We start from the raw sequence: 22,270 nt of genomic DNA, 5'->3' as shown, positions 1-22,270 counted from the left end.
ATTGGTGCTATTTTTGTACTTTTAATTTCTGCAGTTTTGTTTCTTAATCACATTTATCTATGTGCTTGTGTGCGTGTATCTGTGTGTGACAGAGCACACGTGTGTGGTGGTCAGAGGAGAACTGCTACCAGCTGGGTCCAGGAAGTGAACTCTGGTCATCAGGCTTGGCAGCAAGCACCTCTACCAGCTTAACCATTTTGCCAGCCCTCAATTTTTTTTGTTTTACAACCAGTCTTACCAGTGTTCACTGACTCTCTTCCACGGCACTACCCAGAGGTCAGCTCTTTCTGCAGGTCCAAGAGCCCGGGCTTTAAGAAGAGCACAAACGCCTTCTGTCGGCAGGATCTCCGCCCACTGATTTCCTTCTCAAGGCTTAAGAGTCCCAGGAACTTGTTTTGCTTTTAGACATCAGGTTCTTGATTTGGCTGTGTGAAATACTGGACTTGGGCCCTTTTAATCTGTCTTTGGTCATTGACGAAAGGACACCTGCATGCACACAGTTCCACAGAGGCACACCTTGTAAGCACGCTGGAGGCCACAGTCGGGATTGGCTCACTTTTCCCCCTTCATGCCCATCGACCCAGTGAGAGAGAACGGGTGTTTGTCTACATGGGCAATGGAAGAGAGAGTGTGGCCAAGTCCAGGAAAGACAAGAAGGGGACCCAATGGGACCTGTGACTGATTCCACTCGGGATGAGAGAGAACCACAGAGCTCTCCAGCACTGGATGGAGCGACCAGGCTGCAGTGGATTATTGTCACTGCTGGGACAGTTTCAGTCTGAAGTGTCCCCTCCAGGCTCAGATTTTGAATGCCTGATTCCCCAGTTGGTGACAATATCTTGGGAGGCTCTAAAACTGTGGGAAGTGACACCTAGTTGGTGTCATCATTAGGATGAGGCCTTCCAATCTGGCTGGCTCCCTCTTCCCAGGTCCACCACCATGACGTGCTCCACACGTTCCAGACAGAGCCACTCCACCATCTCTTCCCTGCTACGATGGATATGTCCTCTCTTGAGTCACCTTCTCAGGTATTTTAGTCACGATGATGTTAAGGAACTGATGCACGGATACACAGAAGGGGACTTTGGCTCAGTGACCAGACATGAAGGCCGAGGCCTTGTTCACACTGGGTCTGGTGTGGCTTCCCTGGAGCAAAGCAGGCTGCATGGTGGAGTTTCAGATCTGATGTCTCTCCTCTGACTCAGCAATTGGTAAAAGAAAACCCACATCTTCAGGAGGTGCGTGACTTCCATCTGCCAGGAGAGCCAGGGCTGGAGAGAGGGCTCAGCACATCCTCAGGAGGTATGAGTGTGACTCCCATCTGCCAGAAGATCCAGGGCTGGAGAGGGGGCTCAGCAAGTAATGTCACTTGCTGCCTAGTCTGACTACTTCTAAGTTTGAATCCCAGGACATACGTGCTAGAAGGAGAGAACTGACATGCTGTGCCATGTGCACGCGCACACACACACACGTAAAAAAATATGCTTTTGTAAAAGAGCCACTGGTCTCCGCAGCTACACAGAGCTGCTTTGCTCCTCAGGAGGGGAAGGCCTGTGAAAATACAGCAATCACATTTGGAGTCTGGCACAGAAATACACCATGAGCAGCTCACACAGGGAAGTGTGGTGCCATGGGAGAGCCAGCCATGCCTGTCCTGGGTCTCTCTGGCTCAGAGCCCTTGGCACTCGCCCTTTGCGTAATGACCCACCCAGTGGTTCAGAGAACCAGTGTTGTAATCTGAAAAAAAGTGATGCATGACAGAAAGACGCCATGGAGCTCAGGTGGAGGTTTGTCTTTTTTTTTTCCCTCAGGTGGAAAAGGGGGGAGGGAAGAGGAGAAGAGAAGAGAAGAGAAGAGAAGAGAAGAGAAGAGAAGAGAAGGGAGGGGAGGGAGGGGGACATGGGCAGGGCCCTTTTAAAGGGGAAAGCAATGAATGTGCACAGGTGGTACTTACGCTTTGTGGCTACAGCTGAGGTCGTACACCCCAAGGTCAGGCCAGTACAGACGCCCGAATACTAACACCGAGGGCACTACATTTAAGTCCCTTCTTTAAAAACAAATGTGGTGCATGTATGTGCACCACATGTGTGCCTGGTGCCCATGAAGTTCAGAACAGGGCATCAGCTCCCCTAGAACTGGAGTTATAAATGGTTGTGAACCACCACATGGATACTGGGAATCGAACCGAGGTCCTCTGGGAAGACAAGTGCTCTCATCTGCCGAACAGTCCCTCCAGCCCCTTAAAGTGTTTTCTGTCTCAGCCCTCAGGACTTGAATTTTCCAGAGGCACCAGGCTTTTTCCATGTCTTCTTCTCCTTGTCCCTCTTTAAGGCAAGAGCTCATATAAACCAAGCTGGTGCCAGATGCCACGTGAGGTGATGACTTTGAACTTCTCATCACCCTGCTCCTGAGAGCTGGGATTGAAGCATGCTTCCCCACACCAGGCCACTTTGTGTTTTTTTTTTTTCTGTGTGCGCTTTTGCTTGCACGAGTTGATGAACACCGCATGCCCTCAGGCAGAAGAGGAGACCTCCACTCCCTTGGACCTGGAGTGGCAGACCCTTGAAGCCCTGTGCTCTGCAAGAGCAGTATGCTCCCCTAACGGCTGAGCCATCTCTACAGGTTCACCGTACCCAGTTCCCTGTGGTGCTGGAGGGTGGAGCCCAGGGCTTCATGCATGGTGGGAAGGCATGTCAGCCAGTGAGATCTTTGAGACAGGACAAGAAGAAGGCAGGCCTGTGGCAAGAGCAATACCCAACTCTGTGTCATCCGTACCAAAGAATATGGGTGGAAGGTAGACATAAACTGTTTCTGCCCTTGAGGCAGGACTGTCCAGCCCTGGGTAGCCTGGAATTTGCTCTATAAACAAGGCTGACCTCAAACTCACAGAAACCTACCTGCCTACCTCTGCCTTCTGAGATTAAAAAGTGTGGGTCACCACAACCAGCTCTCCCCGCTTTTTTACGAAGTCAAATATGCATATATATGCATATAAATTCAGCCTTCATTTTCAAATGCCAGCAAGGAATGCTATGGATTCTTAAAAGTTTCTAGAAATAGGGCCTGGACCCATACCCCTCAGCCACCTCAGTCCCCATACCATGGACTACATCTTTTTCCTCATGGCTCTTTACTTTTCTCTCTCTCCAAGATCTCCTAGAGTTATAACACCAGTTCTAGTCTTCAAAAAAATGCTAAAATGCTGGGCTCAGGCGCGCGCGCGTGCGCGCGCACACACACACACTTGCACTTCCTAGCACTCAGATGGAAGAGACTAGATCAACAAAGTTTGAGTCTAGCAAGGGCCGCTTATCAAGACCCCTGTCTTAAAGAACAAAATAATAAAAATGTGTCAAGATCATGAAAAACAAGGGAAGATAGGATACTAGCAGATAGATAAACAAACAAACAAACAAACAAACAAATGAGATCCATTCTAACCCAGTAGAATGTGCATCGGATTCTGGATCAGAAGGAGGAAGAAGATGAAGAAAGCAGTGTGACCTAATAAACTCTGGAATTTAGTAAGTAGACTGAAATGTGTAGATAGTAACTTCTGAGTTTGGCAGACTCTCTATAACATCTAAGATGCCAGTCATCAGAGGTTGAATGTGGTGACAAAGCCTTTAATCTCAGCACTGGGAGGCACAGGCAGGAGAGTCTGAGTTAAAGAACAGCCTGGGCTACACAGTGACACTCTGTAGCAAGAAGACGGACCGACAGACAGACAGACAGACAGACAGACAGACAGAAAGAAAGAAAGAAAGAAAGAAAGAAAGAAAGAAAGAAAGAAAGAAAGAAAGAAAATTCAGGTACACTGGGTGAAATTCGGAGTTATGAATTCGGAGTTATGGATGGAGCCACCACGTGGACGCTGGGAACCGGACCGAGATCCTCTACAAGAACAGAAAGTGCTCTTCTCTGCTGAGACAGCTCTCCAGTCCTGAGTCTTTGTTGCACCGCACAGCCTGCTCCAGGCTAGCTGGCCAGGGCACTTCCTGGCTGCAGTCCGGTTTCTGCCTCCCTTCCAGCTGTGAGAGCCTGGTTATAGATATGCGTACCACCTCACCTAGCTTTTTAACGTAGGTCCTGGCTGTTTTGCTTGTGCAGCAAGGGCTCATCATCTGAACCACCTCCTCTGCCCAATTCTGTTACTGTTGCACTCATCTATATAATCTGAAACCACTGGGAAAAGAACCCGGTATCTTAAGCATGCTGGGCAAGTAAGTCTTCAAGTCTGATCGATCCCCAGCTGATATTCTGAATATTTAAATAGTGAGGAGAGGAAGGACAGAGAAGAGAACAGAGGAGAGAAGAGGTGGGAGAAAGGAAGCCTCCGGCATTCCTGGGGATGCCCCAGGGCTCCAGGCTCCGCCCTTGAGTAAACCCGTCTCAGGACCTCCCACCGATCCATCAGCCCCAGGAACTAGCTCAAAGGGCTTTGATTTACTTCGGTTCTGTAGCGTCACATTTTCATGAAGATAGGAAAGGGAGAAAATGACTCTTTTATTTTCTTCTTCAGCTTTTTCCAGCGTTATGCCATTTAACAAACCGGCGCAAAGCCGGAGCCTGAGCAGGAACAAGAGGCAGAGCCAGCACAGCCCGAAGAGTTTCCACAAGGGGCGGATCCTCCGCAAGGGGCGGAACCCCCGCAAGGGGCGGAACCCCCGCAAGGGGCGGGGCCTCCACAAAGTGAGGAGCCTCCGCCAGAGGGCCTGCCGCAGGGGGCGGGGCTGACACAAGGGACGAGGCTGGCGCAAGGGCCTGGGCAGACCCCAGAGCAGGTATAACCCACCAGGCGGGGCGTGCTGGGGAAGACCTTGCGCATGCGCATGCATTTCTCCTTGTCGATGCATAAGGTGTTGGCTTTGATGGCCAGCTCGTGCTCCAGCCGGGACTTGGTCATCACCAGCAGCTGTAGCGTGTCTTGTGTCTCCCGCAGCCTCAGCCTGAGCGTCTGTAGGGTGTCGTCTATAGTGAAAACCTCGTTCACGAGCCTGCGGTGGGGCGGAGAGAAACCTCAGTGACATTCCTTTCAGCACAGCCACCCCGTGTGCAGCGGGGAAGGTGCCTCTGGTGGCCACAGCACTGCAGTCCTCAGCCCTGGAGGGAAGGACAGGTGGACGCGCCCCTCTGGGAGGGTCACCCAGGCTGACAAAGCACTGAGGCAACAGATGGGACAAAGGGCAGAATCTGACAATAATTTAAGCAGAATCTGACAATAATTTAACCATGGTTTGCCCCCAGGGCCTGCAATCCGCCTCTTGCTTCTCCAACCTGAACTGAAGACAGATCTTCACACCAAGTATCCACAGCAGCGCTGTCCACTATGGCCCAGAAGAGGGAAAGACAAACGGTTGCATGGCCACACTGTGAAACTATTCAGTGTAACAGAAGCCACGGTTCACTCTGTTTTTGTCTCTGAGACGGTGTCATTGTGCTGGCCATAGTGACATTGTCTCCAACTCCAGTGCTCAAGCTGCCCTCCTGTCTAAGCCACTCAAGCATACCTGACCTATTATGTGACTTGTTTTGCCTTGCTTTTGCCCCTCCCCCCACCTTCTCCTTCCCTTTCCTGTCCTGGTCTCACATAGTCCAAGCTGACCTCAGATTCTCTACACAGCTAAAGGGTGACCACCTGGAACACCTCCTCCCCCTTCCTTCACCTCCCAAGAGTTGAGATTATAGGCATGAGTCCTTTTTTGAAAGTGTATTTTTTTTTTTGGTGGGGGGTTTCAAGAAAGGGTTTCTCTGGGTAGTCCAGGCTATCCTGGAACTTGCTCTGTAGACCAGGCTGGCCTTGAACTCAGAGATCTGCCTACTTCCTCCTGCTTCTGCCTCCCAAATGCTAGGATTAAAGGCATGTGCCACCATCGCCTGGCCACGTCAGGTATATTTTAAATACGGATTGGCTACTTTGAAAACATGGTCTCTGCCAGTAAAACACAAGGGCTAGCCTCATTTACATATGAGACCAGGTGCATGGTGGCTTCTGGTCAGGTCCCTTTTCCATCTGGAACACACATCCATGCTGCCTTAATTCCTCTTGGATCATAGGTTCACATCTCAGAGAATTATGGCTCCTAACCAGTAGAAGCCACTACCCTGGAATAGAGCCCCTCCCAGCAACCCACAGACACAGTGAAAAGACCCCTAGAGACATGGGGGAGGTGGTCAGAGGCCAGTCCCCATGTTGTCTCATGTCCCCATCTACCCAGGCTCTCCGAAAGTACTGACGAGACCCTGAAGGGGGAGTTCAGATTACAGAGGGGGAAAAGATGAGAATGAATGGGCGCGTGGGGGCCCAGGAGGAGAGGCTCCACAACGGTACTGCCATAGAGACTCTGGGTTGGTCATGCTGCCCATGTGTGACAAGCCCAGGAGCCATATGGGCTAAAGAACACCTGAAACATGACTTCCTGTTTCAGAAGCTGATAAAAAATAATAAATAAATGAATAAGCCCTCTATTCATTCAATTCATAGTCTACATCTTAAATTAAGCTTTAAAAACTTTTAAAGACAAGGCCTCATGTAGCCTAGGCTGGCCTCAACTCTATGTAGCCAAGGATGGTCCTCCTGCCTCAGCCTCCTGAGCATTCTATGCATAGTTTCTGTGATGCTGGGGACCAAACTCAGTGTGTCATGCATGCTAGGCAAGCACTCTACCCATTGGACTACATCTTCAGCCCATTTCATTTCAAATAAGTTCAATTTAGGGGAATGGGATTCAGTTGGCAGAGTGCTTGCCTGGCATGTGTAAAGCCCTGAGTTCAATCCCCCATTCCACATAAAAAGAAAAGTAAGCAACCAAGCAAGCAGGAAACAAGAAGAGACCAACAATAGGCTCCAGGAGTGTGGCAGCCACCAGAAGCCAGAGGGAGGCTTGACCCCCCGGGCTGATGCTCCTCGTGCCCCTCTCCTGTTGTCCACGGAAGCAAGTCACTTAGCTGGCAGGGTAGGTGGGATCCAGTCACGCAGGAAGGACTTGGGCTCTTTGCAAAGAGAGAGGTTGGAGATGAAGAGGGCTGCAAGCAGGCACCTCTCCCATCAGATGCTAGAGAGAGATGCCAGAGCTGTCTGTCTCTGCTGCCAGTGTCTTCTTGGCCTTGCAGAGGAAGCAGGAGGGTTTCCTGAGCAGAGAGGCAGCGCTGGCAGGTGAGGGAGCTTCAGAGAGAGACTGTCAGGGTGCAACCCAGAATGCAGACCTCCACCCAGCTCCCAGCTGAGATCTGAGACTGCGAGTCCTGATTCCCGCAGGGTCCGGTTCCCAGACCCGGGGTTAGTACCTACTGCAGCCGTCCAGGTGGGACTGAATATATTTTAAAGAGAGGCTGCATCTCTCACTTTGAACCACATGATTGAAACTATAGTTCCCAAGAAACTGAGGCTCCCTCCTCCCAGGAGTTCACAAGGGAAAGAAATGGCTGAAGACAGAGAAGGAGCACAGGAGATTTTACACAGCTCTCATAATCTTATCAGACCATCTAGCCGGAGAGACAGGGGCTCCATGACTAGGGCTGCTTGCTATACAGTCCTCTTTCCTCTGTTTAAACCTGAGCTGATTTCAGGACCCTGAAGATGGGCTGGGGTGGGGATGGAAATGGGCCACACCTTATAAATCTCCCGTCTAACTGGCCTGTTAGATGAGCAGATAAACCTAGCGTGTTAGAACTGCCGGGGAGAGCCCAGGCTCTGATGCTTTCAACAGTAACAGTGCCATTTCCGAGACCCCACTCTTTTCTTCCTGGACCCCAGTGGCCCCCCACCTCCACTCACTTGAACTGTGGTATGTCCCTGCAGAGCTCCACGTTAGGCCGTCGGGTCCTGCACGCCAGCCTGGTCTGCGCCACCTTCAGTGGGCACTCCTTGGCCATGATGGCCCTCTCCAGCAACATGATGGTGTTCTCTGCCTGGAAGATCTCCTGTAGTGTCTGTGGGGACCAGGAGACTGTCACACACCCCTCAGAATTCTCTCACCTCCTCTTCTTGGGGAAGGCAGGGAGCTGAAGTCACTTCAGGGGCCTCCAGCCTTTAAAGTCCTCCTTCCCCAACCCTGAACCCCTTAGGGACAGGGACTGGGACTGGGATGACCTTGAGAAGTTGCTGCCACTACTGTAGGTCACTGGACGCTGGTGCTGGGTCAGTACCAAGACAAATTTTGGTTTTAAAACTCTGCTGGAGCGAACCACTCATTGTGGGAAGAGAGGGAGGGGAAATGACAGCGGGAAGAAGGGAGGTGTGGGCTGCCCTTCTGTCTATGTGTTGCTTTTATTGGTTAATGAATAAAGCTGTTCTAGCCAGTGGCTTAGCAGAATAGGACAAGGCAGGAGTTCCAAGCAGATAGAGGAGAGAGTAGGCAGAGTCAGGAAGAAGCCATGCAGCTCTGCCAGAGACAGATGGCGGATGGAACTTTACCCAGTAAGCCACAGCCACGTGGCAATACATAGATTTAAAAAAATGGGTTAATTTAAGATATAAGAGTAAGCTAGAAATACGCTTAAGCTATTGGTCAAACAGTATTGCAAATAATATAGTTTCTGTGTGATTATTTCATGGTCTGTGCAGGTGGGAACAGACAAGTGGCCTCCTACTACAGCCTGATTTCAAGATGACCACACCTCCCGTCCTTCCTCAGTTCTAGAATGGAGCCCATGGTTACTCATTTCTCCACAGGCTTCCCCCCAACCCCCAACTGCATGTCTTGATCAGACATGTCTGTGGGTTTTCCAGAACACTGGGGTTTTCCAGAACCTTCTGCTACGGCTCAGTGATGATTCATGCCCAGGGCACATCTGCCCAGGCCAGGTGGGTGCTCCTGCTGCCAAAAATTATTCTCACAGCCTCTTATCTAGCCTGCCACTCAGCCGGACTGTCTTCATCCAAAGGGAGAATAAAAGTCCCACAAGTTCCACTGAAGTGCAGCTCCTGCCCAAGCTCTGGAAGCCTGTGTGCCTCCAAAAGTCTGTGGAGGACTGTGACCCCCCCACCAAAGGCTGGAGGGTAAGCAGCAATGTGGGCTGGCCAGTGGCTAGACTTTCCTGCTGAAGGGGAAGCCATCAGGGCCCTCAGGGAGGGCAGGAGAGAGTACTGATGTGGCCTCCCTAGTGAGCGAGCTACTTCTGCCAGGCATTTGTCAAAGGCAGTGAATGACAACAGCGCAATCCTGCTCTGAGACCACCTCTGATCCAAGCATGTAAATACCACGTATGTTTGTAATGGCACATTAAATGAAGACTCACATATCTATATCTAATCAAAATGGGCCTCCTGGAACGTAGAGAGAGCAGCTAGTGCTACCACAAAGTCAATGAAGACGTGAGCGAGGCACTTCACATGAGCAAGGCAAGCCAAGAACACGTGCAAATAATAAGCACACCAGGGGAGGAAGGAGGAGGAGGAGGAGGAGAGGGAGGGGGAGGGGAGGAGGAGAGGGAGGGGGAGGGGAGGAGGAGAGGGAGGGGAAGAAGGAGAGGGAGGGGGAGGGGAGGAGGAGAGGAGGAAGGGGAGGAGGAGAGGGAGGGGGAGGGGAGGAGGAGAGGGAGGGGAAGAAGGGGGGGAGGGGAGGAGGAGAGGAGGAAGGGGAGGAGGAGGAGCTCCCACAGTCTCAAGAGTAAGCTGTAAGGGGCCCAGCAGGAAGGGGCTAAGGGGCTGTGTTAACTGCTTGCTGCAGGTGGGGATGTGGTAGTTAGGTGTTTGTCCCAGCAAGGAGTCCCAAGCGGGGTAGAGTGAGCCATGGTTTGTTTCTTTGTTTTTAGATTTTTGAATGGAGATCAAGAGGGGGTCCTACAAGAGAACTGGCCCAAGGGAGCTACTTCAGATTTCTGGGAGAAATGTACAGACAACTTTGGAAACGGATGTCCAGCGTTGTGCTCTTTCTGCAATGGCTCAGACTCTGCAGACACCCCAGGCACCCACGGGAATCCAGGAGGCCTCTAGAGAGGAGAGCCTGGGCAAGTTGGCACATGCTCCCCAGTGCAGAGCCTCAAATCCCAGATACTTACCAAACATATGTAACGTGCACACGTACACACAGAGTGTCTCAAACCCTACCTCCTCTGAAGCCACCCACCCACCTGTCCCCAGAGCTGTGACATCCCCCACATTCATAGCAAACGCAGCAGGCTCCAGGGCATGGAGTGCCCATCTATAGCCCCAGCATTCCAGAGCCCCGCCTGGACTGTTCTGAAAGCTGGTCTCGGCAAGAACAAAGAAGAAAACTCAAGTAGGCATTCATCACAGGGCTTTTGCCGGACCTGTCCCCTCAGCCTGAGGGAGTCCTCTCAGATACACACATGCTCACCTCATCACCCCCTTCAGGCTGTGGCTGATATGCCCAGGGGACTTCCTCTGCACCCCTTAAACAAAGCATCAGAATTTTAACAAATGTGTCAGTTCCTTTCTTTCAAACACAGACGTGGCAAGGCCCACTCGAGTTTACAATCACACTCAGAGCAGAAAAGGACGCCCAGCAGTTCCCACCCCGACATGGTTACACTACACACACACACACACACACACACACACACACACACACGCCTGGCTGCCTGGCATCTTGGCCCCAGGCTCTGAGGGGCTTCCCTGGAATGTTCATCTTTCTGTTCCCACAGAGCTGGGGAAAAAGCCTCCAGGGCACAGTTTGGCTCATCCCAAAGACTGGGCGGGGCCTTTGGGGATTGGGCCCAGGGGGTCACCCCATGGGAGGAGTCTTGGCATACTGGGTCAGGCAGCTGCCTGGCCTTGCTGACTATGGCTGGGAGCTGGAATTCAGTTGGGAAAGGGTGTGAGGGAAAAAGGGCTCCTGCTTCACTCCTCTGCGTCCCCGCAAGGCAGGTTGCTGCGATGCCAAACAAGAAGGCCAGGAAAGGAGTCTCCTGAGCCGTAGCAAAGGGCGGATCACTCCGTCCCAACACACAGCTTTTAGCCCAGATGCTGTTCTTACTTGCTGTGTGACCCTGTGAGGTTCCCAGCCTCTCTGAGCCTAATGCGACCTGCACACAACACCTGGCAACATCTGCAGAGTCCTTCCTAGTTGCCAGATCCTTCAGGGTACGGTTTCTTTTGTACCCTGGCAGAATTACAACCCACTCAGGTTAGTGGGCTAAATGAGATAGTTTGTGGGGTGGCTAATCCTTTTGTTGATGGATCTGGACGGAGGGTGCTCAGAGAGCTGATAAAAGCATCGCTGAATATATCTGTGAGTGAGCCCTAAAAGACCGTTCTGTCAGGCTCAGTGGGTCCAGTGGGCATGCCCAGTGTGAGTAGGCCTCATTTCACCCATCAAAACCCAAACTGCATAAAAGTACAGAGAAAGGAGGGGTTCTTCCTCCTCTTGAGCTCCGAGGCCAGTGCCTGCCTGCACCACAGGACCTTGCCTTGAGACTCAGGTGGGATTTTCATTGGCAACACAAACCTATTTCTTACTTGTAGGGGAATAAGAGATGGTGTACTCTGAGCTAAGTATCAAGTGACCATACGGGGACCATAAATTCAAGTTGCGCAGTGGAAAAAGTGGCTTTTCATATCACAGTCATGAGTGCTATGCATTTGTCAAAGTCATGGCTGGGAACACCATGTTCACAGGTCCCAGCACAGTGGGAAGCCTCCCCTAGAGGTTGCGGAGGCTGCCTGAGAGCCATCTTAGCTGCTGGACTGGGAGGAGCTAGAGGTTTACTAGGCTGGTACACTGCAAAGGCTTCACCTGGTGATTACAAGGATGTTAGCTCAGACATAAGGTGGGCAGTGGATGCCTGCTAAGGAAATTGTAGGTAGTCCAAGACAATTGACCCAGCTCTCCATGACCACAAATCCCCAATCCATCAATCAGCCGCGTAGACTCCTCCACAGGCGTGGATCTCAGAGCTCCAGTTCATCACCATGGGGTGGGGGGTAAGCTAACCGCCAGTGTCCCTGGGCATCCCCCCCTTCTCTCCCTCTTCTTCTCCCTCACCCCCTCCCTCCCTCCTTCCCTCTCCCCCACTCCTTCCCCCTCCCTCTCTCTTTCTCTTTCTTCTTTTATATTTTATTCCCAGGAGCTGGGGTGGCATCGGTGTGAACCACAACCCAGGTAAACAGGGAGGCCAGAAGGTAACTTCTGGGAGTCAGTTCTCCCTTTCCAGCATGAGATCTCAGACTTGCACTCAGCCTGTGCAGCAAGTGTTTTGCCCAACTCTGTAGTGTGGGCTGGCCTAGAACTCATGGTGATCCTTCTGCATCAGCCTTCCAGGTACTGAGGCCATAGTACTTCCAAGTACTATGCACCACCATATCTGACTGATTTTCTTTATATGTCTTCAAGTTGGCCCCCTCCAGATGGCTCAACCTGGCCTGTGCAGTATAAGGGCTGCCAGACTACATGGAGATGGGTATGACTGTGTTCTAATAAAACTTTACTTATACAACCAAGCAGGGGCCAGAATTTAGCCCTTGGTCTATCAGTTCGGAACTCTCTCACTACAAACCATCACAAAGGGAGTCATGACTCCCTCAGTGATACAAAACTGCTGTCCCTTACGCTTCTGAGATTCAGAGAACAGTTGTTCTAGACCAGTGGTTCTCAACCTTTATACAGTTGCTTATGTTGTGGCGACCCCAACCATAGAATTATTTTCGCTGCTACTTCCAAACTGTAGTTTTGCTACTATTACGAATCATAATGTAAAGATTTTTGGAGATAAAGGTTTGCCAAAGGGATCACGACCCACAGGTTGAAACTGCTGCTCTAGATTGTTGTAACTCAGAGTGAGGGCCAGTGACCACTGAACTCTGAAAGCTTGCTGGAGAGGACACGTCTGACCCCAGCCTAGACCTGCTGCCAGGATCTGCACACTAACAAGACCCTCAGGTGATTTGCCTGCATGTTCAAGGACACAGCTGGGTCTGGCGTGTGTGGTTTGAGGTAGCACATCTGCTATGTGTGGTCTTGGCGAAACCTGAACTTCTCCCAGCCTCAGTTTCTCTGTTTACACCTTGGCAACAGTAACAAGGCTGGGAGGGGGTCTTCGTTTTCTCCCCATTCCCAACAGGACCCTCTAGGAGACCAGCCATTGGCATGCTCCCCTCAAGTGGGAATGACGAATCTAAAACTGTAGTTCAAGGCAGAGTACTTGCAGAGTGCACACAAGGCAGAGTGCACACCAGGCAGAGCGCACACCAGGCAGAGTGCACACAAGGCAGAGCACACACAAGGCAGAGCACACACAAGGCAGAGTGCACACCAGGCAGAGTGCACACCAGGCAGAGTACTTGCAGAGTGCACACCAGGCAGAGTGCACACCGGGCAGAGTGCACACCAGGCAGAATGTACACAAGGCAGAGCGCACACCAGGCAGAGTGCACACAAGGCAGAGCGCACACCAGGCAGAGCGTACACCAGGCTCCAGGTTCCCTCTTGGCACTGGGAACGCTGTTAGGCCCTGTGCAGTGTGGAAGGTAGAAATTCTGACAGCCTTAGATGAAGCCGACCTTGCGGGGCAGAAAAGTGTGCTGCTCTTCCCGCTGGAATCTAAACCACGGTGCTGGCTGGGAAGGGTGTGGGATGCATGTGGCGGAACTGCCTGCCTCGTAGAGCTCTCAGTCTGCATCTTGCCTTGTGATGGCAGAACAAGCCTCCAAGGCCAGGAACTGAGTTTTAAAGTGGAGAGAGAGCTGGGTTTAGCTCCAGCTGGCTTTTGACCTGCGTCAGCTTTGTTCAACCTTGCAAAAGTATTGTTTGCCAATTTGCATGAAGCCGGGGGTTACCAAGGAGATGCCTGGCTTGACCCAGACAGACTCCCCAGCTTCAGAAAGGGGAAAGAAACCTGGCAGAATTGGGGGGGGGTGTCAAATAGTGGGACATTTATAAGTTCAACCAAGCCTGGAAGCAAAAAGTGGAGAGAGAAAGGGGCTCAGGAACACTGCCAGGAACTCATGGCATGGATGGTCTGTACCAGGGTCCTCCAACTTGAGTTCTTAAATGTGAGCATCCAGGGACGGGGAGGGAGGTGCTCAGTGTACCTGCTGCATGAGCCCAAGGACCTGAGTTCAGACCTTCAACGCCCACAGAAAACCGTGTAGCCTATGCCTCCTGTAACCCTGTGCTGAGGGGACAGAGACAGGAGGATCTGTGGGGCTCTCTGACTGTCATCCCAGCGTCACGTTCAGTGGGAGACTGTCTCAGGGGAATAAGGTGGACAGTGATAAAGCAGGACGTGGCAGCAGTTGTGACTAGACAATTGTATGCAAACTTTGACAGACACTATCAGGAGTAAATTTGGGTCTTAAATGACTGGTCAAATGGACACATTCGAGAAAGCCCTGACCACAGCAACGCCAGAGAAGCACAAATGCCTGCTGTTACAGACAGTCTCCTGTAGGGGTCCTGAAATTCCTGGTGGATTTGGAAAATGAATTGGGGTGGGGCCTACAAGACGGTTTAGCAGGTAAAGGTGCTTGCAGCCAAGCCTGAGGCCTGTGTAATGGGGGGAGGGCGCTGATTCCCACAGCTTTTCTCTGCCCTCCAATAAACGTGCTGTGGTCTGCCCTCCAATAAACAAATAGAAAACCAAAAAGAAATCGGGTAGGGGTACTCTCTACTGCTCTGGAGAAAATCCATGGAAACCCGCCATCTCAAGCCTTCGAGAGAATCTCCTTAACACAATTTTCCTTCTCTCTCATTTCTCTCCCTCCTCTCTGACACTCTCTCTCATCTATCTTCCGTCCGTCCGTCCATCCGTCCGTCCGTCCATTCATCCATTCATCTATCTATCATCTATTTCTCCAGGGTCCCACACAGCCTAAGATGGTCTCAAACTTATACAAAATGGAGAATGACCTTGATCCTCCCAAGTGCTGGGATTACAGGTATGGAAATGCATCCCCCCCACACACTATCTAAGTTATTTGTAGCACTGAGAATCAAACCCAGGGTTTCATGCACAATAGGCAAGCATGCTACCAATTAAGCTATATCCCTGGAAATGTTCTGAAAGTACTGTAGCAGGCCACACCTACCAGCTGTAGAGGTCGGAATGAGAAAGGCCTCCATAGGCTCATATTAGAATGTTTGGTTCCCAGCTGGTGTACTGTTTAGGAAGGATTAAGTAGGGCCTTGTTGGAGGAAGTGTGTCACTGAAAAGCCCATGCCAGGTCCAACCTGTCCTCTCTTCCTCTCCCTCTCCCTCCCCGCCCCCTCTGCCTCCAACTTGCAGATCAGGATGTAAGCTCTTAGCTACTGTTCCAGAGCCAGAGCCATATCTACCTGCATGCCACCGTGCTCTCCGCCCAATTAAATGCCTTCGTATAAGTTGCCTTAGTTACAGTGTCTCTTCACAGACTAGAAAGGTAACTAAGACACCAACTCAAAGAGACTCCTGCATGTATGGCTGGCCATTTTTATTCTTCTAACATACAGCTAGGAGGACACATGCCATCTGTCACCTGCCTGCTTGTCATCTGCCTCCTGAATCTTCTCTTGCCTTCCTATTCTGCACAGCAGTAAGATTATTCCTTCCTTCTCATCCTCCACCTCTCCCTCCTATATATGTGCCTATAGTGAGTGCTTACGTGTATGAACGCTCATTCGCATCTGTGGGGCATGTGGGTATGTGGTGCATGTGTGAAGTTCATGCTAGGTGCCTTCCTTGACTGCTCTTCACTTCATTCATCCAGGTGGGGGCTCTTATGAAAGCCGGGTCTCCAGCTCCAGCTGGTCTAGACAGCCAGCTTGCTTTGGCGATCCAGTCTCTGAGATTACAGGGGTCCACCGTGCCTGCCACACTGTTCTGTGGTGCTGCAGATCCAGACCAGTCCTCATGCTTGTCCAGTATACTTTATCCTCTGAGCCACCTCCCCAGTCCTGAAATTCACAGGAACTAATTTCCAAAACTCCCCTAGCTGGACCCAGATCGAGGCAGGGGCTGCCTGCTTTAGTCATTCCGCTTTTCCCCTCACCGGTTTGCTTTGCTATGCTTTTATTTATTTTTTAAACTGTGTATGGATGGGTATTTTGTCTGAACAGATGTCTGTGCACCACATGTGTGCAGTGCCTGAAGAAGTCAGAAGAGGGTGTCAAGATTCGTTAAGACTAGGGGCTACAGATATTTGTGAACCTCCAGTGTGGGTGCTGGGACTTGAACCCAAGTTCTCTACCATCCAGCACCTCTCCAGCCCCTTCCCACAGTGTTTAGAGCTAAGACTCTTATCTCATATTGAGTGTGGTGTTTATAGGCCAGGCAGGGCCAGACCAGCAGCTCTGCTTCCCGGGATGTGGCCAGATTTAGAAACCAGCCGTCAGTAGCTTGGCCCTCCCCTCACCCCCAGCACTGGAAGGGATCTGGCTGTTTGTGGAGCTGGGCCTTAGCTTCCTACTGCCAGCCCTCAGACTCCCCACTTTCCAACCCAGTTCCCCCCCAAAGAAGTAGTTTTGCTGATGCTGATAGCTGTTTGAAGGTCAAAATGCCAAGGACTTCAACCGAAAAGGAAGCCTTTTAGGGTTTAAACTCACAACTCTCTGCGGTCTGGTTAAACTCTTTCCATTAATTGTAACTTTCATTTCATTTCCCTCTGGCCCTCCCTCCCTTCTACCTTGTGAGTGCTGGAATTATGCCACTGTGCCCAATTTATGCAGTGCTGGTGATTGAATCCAGAACTTCACACATGGTAGGCAGGCCCACACCCCAGTCCTCGCTCAGAATCTAGCACAGATGAACATTCTCTCTCTGCTATGTAGCCATCTGCTCGAGGCTCCAAACTAGTGGGTAATCAATCAGTGGACTTTAAGGTTTGAAACACAAAGGGGGTGACCTCAGAGGTACACAGAGGAGGTATGAGGTATGAGAGAACAGCAATAACCCAAGCAAGTCAAGAGGTGGTCCTTTCTGTTGGGGTGGGGCTAGAGGACTGTGTGAGCCAGAGAGAGGTGGAGTCTGGCAGTGGAGAGCACGTAGGGTGGGAGACAGAGGCATCCTGGAGGCCTTGGAAGTTGAAAACCCAGGAAATTCCTGGAACCGTCTGGAAGTTAGAGCTACTCCACTGAGATAGGGAAGGCTCTCAGTAGAGCAAGCGAGAGAGTGAATGTCCTGGACGTGGGTTTAGATAGAAAAGGCCTCTTAGAAATCCAAGTGAGGCTTGGGGTGGCCTGATGGTAAGGTGCTTGCCCAGCACCCAAGCAAAAAGATAGGAATGACCATAATCCCAGTGCTGGGGGAACAGAGAGGGGAGGACCCCCAGGGCTAGCTAACCAGTCTACATGAATGGGGGAGCTCCAGGTTTGATGCCTCAAACGATAAGGTGGAGAGTGATCAAGGAATTCAGCTGACGTTGACCCGCAGCTTACACATGCATGCATGTATGTTCATATGCACACACACATATATGCATACACACATATGTGCACACACATACAGCTATCACACAAACACATGCTCACACTATACACTACACACATACACATATCACACAAACACATGTTCACATTACATACTATACACACACACCACACACATTCACATATCACAAAACACATGCATAGACTACACACTACACACACACACCACACAGACACATGCACACACACCACACAAAAACATAAGACACTACACACACAAGCCATTAAGATACCCACATTCACATATACATGCATGTACAGACAATATACATACATATACACACCACAACACACTACATACACACTACACAGACACACCACACACACAAGTCACAGACACACACATGCGCACAGCACACACACATACATACCATACACACATATACACCACACACACACACACACACACACACCACATAGAAAAAGGACATCCATGTGCAGGTGTGGGCATGCAGCTGGGTGTGGGGCTGTGCAAAGCAAGGTGGCTGGAGCGACGACTCAGCAGCCAGGGCTGTAATGGGCTACGGAAAATAATCACCTTAGGGAGGGGAGAGAAAGATACAGAATGCTTAGATTGAAATTCTCAAAAATAAAGGAAAAAGGAAAGAATCAGGCAAGCCTGTCTGTGGTGTATGTCTGGATTTCTAGAATTTGAGAATCCGAAACAGGAAGATCATAGTTTTAAAGCCAGCCTGGGCTACATAGCAAGTTCTAGGCAGTCTAGGCTATACAAGTTATCTCAAAGAGAAAAGAAAGAAATTATTTCCTTTCCCCGCCATCACACTGCTCCCCTCTCTAATGGTCACACCCATCTGTGTCTCCCGTGTCCCCCGACTACAGGCAGTCCACACGTTGTATGCAGGGAGGGAGCCTTATGAGCCAGCAGAGAAACAGTCTGATCTCGGGCAGCTCGATGGTGGCTGGGCTGCTGGCATGCCTGCACCTTTGTGCCCACCTCCCGATGCCAAGCCTCTGACCACAGCGAGGGGGAAGTGATGATCTAAAGGCTGCAATGTTCCCGGGCAGCAGAACCCCACAGTGACAGGATGGCCTGGCCTGGTCCCTCGAGGAAGAGAGAGAAGGTGAAGGAGGGAGGAAGACAGCCGCTTTGAGTTCATCCAGGTCAGCACGCATTGCTCCTGGTCCTCCCAGCCAGAGCAGCTCTAGTGGAGGAGGCAGCGGCTGGTAGTACAAGATTTTGTTCAGAATACAGATTCCAGGCCTACGCTCTGGCTCAGCCGGGAGCACCACAGGGATGCTGCATGCTGCCACCTCTCCCACCACGTTTGCCTCACTGTGTACAGGTTACAGCAGGGTTAGCTAACTCTCTCCAAATCCATCCATTTTATTTATATGTCATTATTATTAGGGTTTTTTGTTTGGGTTTTTATTTTCTCTTTAATTGCATTTATTTGTGTGGGGAGGCGGGGATACAAATGCACGTGTGTGGCCACTCACGTGGGGCCTGGAGAGGGAACTTGGGTCAGCAGACTAGATGGCCTTTACTCGCTGGCCATTTCCTTAGCCCAAGTGTTCTGTTTTTGTGGGTTTTGTTGTTTTGAAAAAGGGTCTCATGCTCTTTCCCAAGCAGGGTTTGAACTCACAGCAATCCACCTGCCTCAGCCTCCCGTGCACTAGGGTTACAGGTGTGAGTCTCCACACCCAGCTCAATTCACTTTAGAAAGGAAAAAGAAGTTTATTTTAAACTGAAACTTTCTATTGCTACCCTTGGTATAAATCAAACGGCATTGCAGGATGTAGAAAGAACATTGACATTGCATAAAATGAGACAAAGGCTGTGTGCTACTGGAACTCTGGTTGGGTGCTGCGGCCCACCTGCACCCGGACAGTGCTACTGATAATAATGGTCCCTTGGCAGAACACATCAAAGGTCATCCCGCTTGCCAGAATCTGCCTCCCACGCCTTCAGAATAAGTACTCTTTGTTTTTGTTGTGAAGACAGAGCTTCATTAGCCCAGGCTAGCCTCCAACTCCCAGGTTAGCCTCCAACTCCCTGTGTTACCAAGAGTGACCTTGAATCTTTGATACAGTGACTCCCCTGCCTGAGTGCTGGGATCACTCACACATCACAATGGAGTGTGCCATCATGCCCGGTTTCAGGCAGGCACTTTCGATAGCAGCGTCCCTGCCCCCAAACATCCTCCTCATGGAGAGATGTTCTGTGAGACTGGACGGTGGGACTGTGCCAACTCTGCCTTCTCAAGCCTCCCCTTCCCCAGTTGTCTCCCATGTCGCCCTTGTGTGTGGACAGCCATTCTCTCTCACCAATGCCTTCCAGAGTCTCCTGATCCTTCTATGTGTCTTCTTGATTTCCTCTGCCAGGTGAGTCTGCACCCAACATCTTTCTCTCAATGCTCCCTGCAGGCTCCTTCTGCCTCAGGGGAAGCCACAGCCTTACTCGGGTCCTTCTAGGACTTGAGTTCTCCAAGTCTATTCCTCCAACATCACCCCATGCATCTTCTGAAAGTCTTTCTTCTCACCTATCCAGCCTTGGCCTGCTTGGCTTCCTCTGTGTGTGTGTGTGTGTGTGACGTGTTTGCAGGCAGGGAACTGGGTGTCCTGTTCTGTCACTCTCAACTTTATCCCCCGAGACAGTCTCCGCTGAACCCGGCACTAGGGTGACAGCCAGAAAACCAGACTAGGAGAATTCTGGAAAGAGGAAAGTCAGAGATGCAGTCACCAGGCAGATGCAGAGGAAGCCTGATATGACTGCCTCACTGATAAAAGGTACCAGGCCATATGGGTAAACATAGACAAGAATTATGGATTAATTTAAGTTGTAAGAGCTAGTTAGAAATAAGCCTGAACAATAGATCAAACAGTTTATAATTAATATAAACCTCTGTGTGTTTCTTGGGGACTGAATGGTTGTGGGACTGGGCAGGACAGGAACTTCTGTCTACACCCCTCAGCACGGGGTTACAGCAGGGAGGGACTTGTATGACTTGGGATGTTCAGGGTAGGCTTTGACGATAAGTGATATTTGAAGCAAGAGTTAAAGGACATTTTAAGCCGTTGGTCAAGAGAATTCCTGGGGCAGAGGACTACGGGCAGAGGAGAGAACACACACAGGTCCTGAGGCAGGCGGTGAGCAGATGCATCTGGGGACACTGGGGACATGGGAGGGGCTGCAGGAGACAACAGCAGGGATTGAGGCCAGAGAGGTGATGAGAGCCAGAATGTGGCAGGCCTGTGTGCTATCATCCAGATTTTCCTCAGCAACAAAGGAGTCATGCATTGTCAGGGCAGTGGAGGGCCTAGATCATTCCCAAGTGAGCACAAATCTGAAACCAGTGACTTCCCTTTTACAATGTCCTGTTGAAGGCAGCCACATGTGGAGGCCAGAATAAATGTCAGGTGTCGTCCCCAGTTGCTCCCCACCTTAACTTTTGAGGTAGGGTCTCTCGCTTAACCTAGAACTCAGCAATTTGGCTGCGCTGGCTGGTATGAGACCCCAGATCCCCCTGCCCCTGCTTTCCTAGTGTTCGTATAGCAGGCACTCATTGTTGAATCTGTCTCTTCATGTGGAGATTAAACTCCGACTTTCACACATACAGCAAATGCTTTGCTGACTGAACCATCCCCCAGACCCTTCCCTTGGTCTGTTTTTGCTGTAAACACCCCTATCTGTCTGTTGCATCCATGGAGGGCCCCACTTCTGACTCATTCCCTGATGCTTCCCTCATTACAACTTGCAATTATTTTCTAGAAACTTGTTTTGTCTGCGCACCTGGGCCAAATCCACTCAGACGTGGGTGGCGTAAATTGTGCCAGTAGCTCCCATCAGCCTCTGTCTGCAGCCTGCTACACCACCGGTAAAGAGGAACACAGCAAAGGGGCTGCTTTGCAAACAGAAACTCAGGGCTCGTCCTTCCAACTTCCCCACACCCTCCAATAAAGTGTGTACCTCTAAGTCACTCAGTGTAAATTCCACACCCACCACTGCTCCCCAAACTGACTGTAAGCTACCTGCAGATACGCAGCATGTTTCAAAGCCAGCACACACACACACATACACACACACACGCCCATTTTATTCGAATGCCCAGTGTGGCCTCCAGCAGCCAGGGTGCAATCTACATTTGTGTTGAGCAGGGGAAATCAAGTCCATGCAGGAAGGATACCCCAGAGGTGTGAAGAAAAGGAGGAAGTGGACAAAATTGAGCAATCCTCTAACTCAGAAAGCATCCCATTCTTCCGGGGGAGCACCATGCTATAGAAAGCCTTTGAAAGCCAGAAGTTTTCTTTTCAAAAGTGCCACTATGGCCAACAGGATGTGCTGGGCCTCTCAGGGAAAGTGGTTAAACTCAGCTATGTGATCTTCAGACAGAGAAGGAAGGGTGCCAGGGGCCATAGCGGTGTCCTGGGTACTGTGTCAACAGCCAAGTCAAACTCTGGTTTTCACCATCAGTGACCAAGGATGCTACTACAATCACCTAGAAAGCTCTCTGCTCTCTCCTGGATTAGACAGGCCACAGCCCACAAGAGGGATAGGACCATTTCAGCACCATGAGTGGACAGTGCACACGGATGCAGCATCTGCTCACCTTAGCCAGCTGCGTCTGGAGTTTGTTCTTCACGTCTGTCTCCTCCGAGATGCGAGCACTGAAGGCCAGGTTGGTGTTGGTGAATTGCCTCCACATCTGGTCTGACAAGGTCTCGAACAGGTGTTCTGCCTCCTCTCGCAGCCGGATGGAGTTGGCCCGCATGTTCTGAGAGTGTCTAATGTTGTCATTACTGAACTTGGCCCAGGTTTCGGGAACAGAGACCCTGAAAAGTCCAAAGGTAGCTGAAGTCAGGTGGGGAACTGGGGAGCTGATATCAGGCAGGTCTTGGAGACCTCAGCATTCAGGGGATCCCCAGCCTTGGTGTGTGGGTCTTTGTTG

At 50.9% G+C, this 22,270-nt stretch overlaps 1 protein-coding gene across 1 annotated transcript in view; it reads right to left on the bottom strand.

The window, feature by feature from the left end:
- Positions 1-4,534: 4,534 nt before the first annotated feature.
- The window catches only part of Tekt5 (tektin 5), a 34,983-nt gene continuing 17,247 nt past the window's right edge, over positions 4,535-22,270 (bottom strand). Inside the window, exons 5-7 of the mRNA XM_057776307.1 lie at positions 21,932-22,154; positions 7,778-7,932; positions 4,535-4,997 (exon numbers count right to left, since the gene is read on the bottom strand). Of these exons, the coding sequence (XP_057632290.1) occupies positions 4,544-4,997; positions 7,778-7,932; positions 21,932-22,154 (832 nt within the window). The 3' untranslated portion in view covers positions 4,535-4,543. The remainder of the gene's footprint in view (positions 4,998-7,777; positions 7,933-21,931; positions 22,155-22,270) is intronic.

This window comes from Chionomys nivalis, chromosome 7 (genome assembly GCF_950005125.1).
Source record: "Chionomys nivalis chromosome 7, mChiNiv1.1, whole genome shotgun sequence".
In the NCBI taxonomy this organism is placed as follows: Eukaryota; Metazoa; Chordata; class Mammalia; order Rodentia; family Cricetidae; genus Chionomys; species Chionomys nivalis.
The sequence above is the reverse complement of the archived record's forward strand: the minus strand, read 5'-3'. Positions and strand labels throughout refer to the sequence as shown.